The 6000-nt window shown below is 48.4% G+C and overlaps 1 protein-coding gene across 6 annotated transcripts in view; it reads right to left on the minus strand.

Moving 5' to 3' along the window:
• SRGAP1 (SLIT-ROBO Rho GTPase activating protein 1) overlaps positions 1-2020 on the minus strand; it is a 240664-nt gene extending 238644 nt beyond the window's left edge. For 4 of the 6 annotated variants that reach the window (XR_006274821.1, XM_038404033.2, XM_043494010.1 and 1 more), the window contains exon 1: positions 1292-2019. Coding sequence is in view for 4 of the 6 variants with exons in the window: in XM_038404033.2 (XP_038259961.1) it covers positions 1292-1358 (67 nt within the window). In the remaining 2 variants the exon portion in view is untranslated. Of the gene's footprint in view, positions 1-1291 lie in introns of all 6 variants that reach the window. The other 2 variants (XM_038404044.2, XM_043494015.1) reach the window with 1 other exon arrangement.
• Positions 2021-6000: the final 3980 nt, after the last annotated feature.

The following is a 6000-nucleotide window of genomic DNA, read 5'->3' on the forward strand; positions in this document are numbered from 1 at the left end:
ATCACAGTTGGTTGTCATGAAAATGCTGAATTTGTGATGATATAATCGTGATCTCATTGCAGGATCAAGTAAAAAGAGAAGATTGACTATGCAACTATTGATATTCTGTTGGATTTCATAACAATTGTGGGGTGTTTGGTACTCTCTCCATTTTCCAAAGCCTTGTTTGGATCCACCGGCCCCAATCCTGAATATGTGGGGGGATCTCTGCACCCACGTTGTGGGGTTCCACGTGAGGGCAGGCTTTGACCAGCATATCACATAGCAGGATCAGGGTCCTAGTTAGTATTTGCTTACATATTGTCTTTAGAATAGCATCAGTGTTAAAGGCTTATGTAGCATTTTGAGCTGTTAAAACAAGTCTGTAGAGCTATCCATTGGAATACATATCCACTGGAATAGTGTAAGCATTTAATTGAACAGCACAAGTTTTCACCCCCTGTGTCAGTATGGAAAGGAATTAACATGCACCAAGGAACATGCACAACCCCATGTCTTTAAAACATCAATTTCTTGTCCTCTGTTCCACAAAACGTATTTTTACAAAAAGAGACTGGTTTCCTTTCCTTTTGAATATTGAAGATCTAAGGAATATTAGCAGCAAAACCAAGACTCCGGTTGCACTGCTCTCGGCACAGTACTTGGATGTAAAAATGTAGTTAATATTGAAGCTGAAACACTTTAGAATATTGAAGACATCAATTTATTAATCAAGCAGCTACAGCACAACATACAAAGCAATCCTTGGGAAATACGGCCATGTGCATTATGAAGAAGGCAAGGCTTGCTATTGTCTTTTTTCAGGTTCACTGCCTAGGTTTTTAAACGGTTACTAAACCCCGATTAATGAAAAGTGCATAATCTCAGACCGTTCATAACCACTCTAGCTGTAAGTCAGTCCGTCCCCCCACCCCAAACTGATTCCTAACAAATTGTAAAGGGCTGCATGAGCGGCGTCTGCCTTCCCCTATCTTAAATGACACTACTAAGGGAAATTAAGTTCAGCAATTACTCCGTTGTTTGAAGTGCAAATCCGGGCGTCTGAAAATCTGTCCTCACCCCCAGTGCAGCGTGGCTCCAGAATGACTCTGATCAGCATGTACAGTACAGCTCATTCAACCGAAACTCATCTCTTTACCCTCCCCCGCCCAGTACTCGTTGCGATCGCTCTGAATTTTGTGATGAGCCCCAGAGGGAGCTCAAGTTAGGAACGGCGTCAGGCAGCAAAAAAAAAAAGAGGGAGGGGGGACTATTTCTGCCCCCACCCCCATTCCCATTGACATCCACTTACCTTTCACTTGACTTTCATACTCCGCTATAATCTCTTTGTCCTTTTTGAATCTGCTTGGTGTGGACATTATCCAGGCGGCGTTTCTCCTACGAGCTCTGAAGTTGGGTCAAATGGTCACAAAGCAGAGCCCCGCGGACGGCGAGGGGAGCGGCGCCCACGCGCGCTAGACCGGCAGCTGCAGGGGTGGGTAGGGGGCGACTAGAGTAACCCTGGCGCGGGCACCATCTCCTCCCGCCACGGCAGAGAGAGCCCAGCCCAGCCCCTGGGCCAAGGCGGGGTGGGAAGAAGCCGACTCGCCCCGGCAGCGCTCTCCTCCCGCCGCGGCGGGGGACCCGCTCCCTCTGCGCGGGGCTAGCGCCGAGTCCCGCGGCTGCCCCGCACCGCTGTCATGTCTCCGCGCGCCAGAGGAGGTGAGGCGGGGCGGGGCGGGGCGGGGCGGACAAAGGGTAGGGGCGGCCGGGTCAACGCCTCGCGCCGGGCTCCTCACCAGCCACCTCAGCTGCCACCGCCGCCGGCTGGGAGAGCAGCGAGCCCGAGGCGACAGCACCGAGCGCCTCAACTCCGGGCCCAACGCCGAGGGGGGGTCCCCGGGGATAAAGTTCTCGCCTCCGCCGTGTCTCCCCCCGCGGCGCCCGCTCCCCCTGCTGCTGGCCTGGGGCACGAACCCGGACTGCGTCTCCGCCGCCGCCGCCGCCAGCGACCCGCCCACCCCGCCGGCAATGGGCAGGGAGGGAAGCTCGCACGCTTCCCCCACCCCGGACGAGCACGCGCCGGGCTCTCGGCGCAGAGCGAAGCCTCTGGCGGCCAACCGCAGTCGCCACGCCTTCCCGGGCCCCCCAATGGAGGAGAAGGGGGAGGCCCCAGCAAGCTAGGCTGCCGGCTGCCTCCCGTGGAGCAGACCAGCCCCGGAGGCTGCTGAGCCAGCCTCGGCTTTGGCAGGGTGGGAGCAGCTGCTGCAGCCGGTGTCCTCTCCCGAGAGCATATGGTGAGCGGGTGTTAGCTGGGGAAAGGGGTGTGAGGCGGAGATAAGGTGATGGAAAGCCCTTGATCCTGGCGTGGAAAGTTAAATCCACACGCTGCAGCCGCCGCCACGGAGACATATGGAGAGGGGAGGGGAAGGTGGGCAGGCTGGGAAGAGACCGTTTAGTTTGGGGATCACGTTTACAGTCAGAGCAAAGCATTGTTTCTTCTTGTTCGTTTTCAGTAGAGGTCACGCCCTCTACCCCCCACTCCTAATACCAGACGTCGGGCAGCACGAGATGCGGGAGGGCTAGGAAGGGCCCAAGAAAACCGGCGAGCTGAATGAAAACTGTTTAATTTCCTTTATCATTAACAACATTTTCTATAGCCTCAGTCTCATGAGGCTGCTGCCTTTCTGATAAGGCTTATTCACAACAAGAGCCACATCACTCCACTAGATCTAGGGGTAAGGGCTTGCATTTGCCAACTCAAATCATAACATACAAATTAACGTAAATTGTCATTTGGCAGCTTAGAAGAATACGCAACTTTTTTTTTTTTTTTGTAATGGATGGGGTGGGAACCACAGGTGCTGACTTGTTTTTGCCCTTAGGCACTCCTCTCTAACCCCTTCCCCAGCGAGTGGCAGGCACGGTCTCTGGGGAAAGAGGCCAAGGGCGGCAGGGCCATGGTCTGGGTGCCTGGGCCCATAAAAGATTAATCTGGCCCTGTAAGTGCTGAGCACCCCCTTTTTTTTTTTCAGTGGGTGCTTGAGCCCTGGAGCACCCACAGAGTCAGCTGCTATGGTGGGAACAGCACTACAGCAAATTAAGGACCGAGCTTCCACCAGGTGAAAGAGGGGAAAAACAGAAGTCTGTTTAGTAACTTCAGAAGAAATTAGATATCAATGCCCCAAAGATTTAAAGGGTAGGAAGAATGTCTGTCAACAGAGAAGATGGCTAGAGGTGGGAGGAATTCAGAGTACGCCAGTGGCCCACAAAAAACACCCAGAGTTCAAACTGAAGTATGTGGTCTGTTGACATCACTGGTGTCCACGGACTCTGAAGATACCTCATCTCCTCTTCTTTACCATTGTTGGGAATAGTTCTGATCCTAATTGCTGACATTTTGGGGGGACTGGAACCTGGTTTACCCTCTGTAACCCTACAAGGGGGCTATGCTCTGTAGGGCTGGTACAATTTTAGATTATTGGTACAAACTCTGGAGGCAGAATTTTCTTGGAACCTGGGCTCTAGGTCTTCAGGTTACATGAAGAAGAGCTCTGTGTAAGTTTGAAAGGTTGTCTCACTCACCAACAGAAGTTGGTCCAATAAAAGATATTACCTTACCCATCTTGTCTCTCTGTCTTCTCTATGTCATTCATTATTTTCAAAACCTTTGTCATATCCCCTCGTGTTCCCCTACCAGTGAGTTATCTTACCCAGATTTCATGCATATTGTCAGTCCTGATGGAGCCTAGCTAAAACATCCCTTTCAGTGCAGTGAAGGCTATTTTCAAAGTTGTTTCTGAAGCTAATTTAGTTATGAGTTTGACCTACAAATTATATCCCTTCAACAAGAGACACAAAAGCAGTTGGTTGCTACCTAACCTAGAGTATAGGGTGCCTAACAGATAGGGGATTAGCTGGAAAGATAGCTCTTGCGTAATTATGCTATCTTTTCTTCAGGAAGTCCATCCTTTCTATTTGTCAGCCATGCCTCATGCCTGCCAAAAGCCTTTTTATCCTTGATCACACCTGATTGCACTCAAGTTCTCAAATAACAAATACTAATAACGAAGTAAAAAAAAAACAATAAAGAGTTTGAGGGCACATATAGTTGCCAACAAGATGGACTATATTGTCATAAGTATCTAGGAATTACTTGGGGAACAGAGAGGGTGTTGAAGTACAATACAAAAAATAGCCTGACAATATTGCAATGGTATAGTCATGTGAGCTGCCTATGCACCAGCCTCATTCCCAAGTAATCAGGCAGACTCAGCTCCATACAGAAGAACATTTGCCCCATGTAATAGGACTACCAGCCACCTCAGAGGATTATAGTCACAATTGGTTAGTTTGTTTTACTCCCTACATTTAGAGTCTAACAAGAACATTACTATCTTAGCCAGAGGAAAATAACATTAATAGGACGGCTTCTTTTACCAAAGGTCCAAATAATAATAAAAAAATCCCTAATCCCCACACTAAACCATAGCTAAAAGAGGGAATCTTCCTTTGACCCATTCCAAGTGTCTACAACCACAGGATTGCTTTCTACAGCCAAGAGCCCAGCTGGAAAAACCCCACCAAAAGCACCATTTCTTACTGTGTTTACAGTCTCCTGCAGAAATATATCTCATTGTTCAGGGGAGAAAATTAACTCCCTTCCCCTAGGCCCACTTATCCGCTCAACCTGTCTCTACTTCTGGAAGCTTCTGGTTCCTTTGCATGCCTTCTTACAAGGCACAGCTGTCAGTTTCATTGCTTAGTAGTTTTCAACAGGTTCAAACTCTTCATATCTCCAGGTCTAACAGCTCAGGCAATCTTTAAGGGCTAGCTTCGTCCTTTCTGCCCCATGAAGGGATTGAACTCTTTCCTACCTATTTGGTCACTGATAAAATGGATGAAAACTCCTTTAAGCCCCTTCTTGGTTCACAGAGGGGCAAGGTACACCCGCCTTATCACATCTGGCTAAACAGACTACCAATGGAAAGTGCATAACAACAGCCATGAAAGAACGAGGAATCTAAGCTCTTTCACTGGGAAAAGTCAAGAATGAAACTGTAAATGCAAGGTCTGCCTGAGAAATGGTTTGGAACCTAGGCGTTACAGAAGTTATGTCACCTAGCTGCTGCTCACAGCCCTTGGTTAGAAGTGGGACTGCATAGAGGGTGTGCATACGTGTATTTTGGAGGGAGCTGGCCATCATGGATTAATCTACACTATAAAAATTTTGTACCGATTTTCCAGCAATGATGTACCTGCTCAGACCAGGTCTTCGTGTGTGTGTGTGGGGGGGGAAGCTGAGCCCTCCCTATACTACTATTTACACTGCTAACACCGTGGAAAATGGGTACAACATTTTCTAGCATAGACAAGACAAAGCCCATGGACATATCTGTTAAAACAGAAGCAGATACATGTGTTTCTCTTAAAGAGCAATTGTCTGTGAAGATACAAATTTCACAGTCTGCCTCCAGAGATCTCTCTCCCATGTGTCAAGATGATTGCTGGTTAATTCAGTATGCTTAGCTCACTTACTAGTGTGTCAGCAGTGGGAGCCACCTTCCATGTATGGGCATAGAGAGATGTATGTATGCATGTTCGAGGGCAGGCCGGGGAGCCTGCCAAAGTCAGGAGTCAGAGCTCTTTGTGAGCTGCAGAGATAAATTTTGGTTCCTGAATTATGCTGAAACTCCAGGGCAACCAGCCTGAGCTGGCTGAAAACCCTGATTTTTTTTTTCAAGGATTGGGAAAGGATTGTGTGTTATTACATGGGTGTAATCTTCTTTTAAGGTGTTTCAGGGAGTCAATGAGCTCAAGTCTGGACTAAATTCTGCACTGATTTACACTGCATGCAATCCCACTGCAAAGACTTCAATCATAGGATGCAAGTCCCCACAGAATTTAGACTTTTATATTAGCATGGGCTCTATAATACCAGTATGAATATGGGAGAGGAGCCTTAGAGGGAGTAGCAGGTTGTTACAGAAAAGCTGTTTTTAAAGAAACAGGGCTTGGAAG

This window comes from Dermochelys coriacea, chromosome 1, assembly GCF_009764565.3.
Source record: "Dermochelys coriacea isolate rDerCor1 chromosome 1, rDerCor1.pri.v4, whole genome shotgun sequence".
NCBI classification, from domain to species: domain Eukaryota; kingdom Metazoa; phylum Chordata; order Testudines; family Dermochelyidae; genus Dermochelys; species Dermochelys coriacea.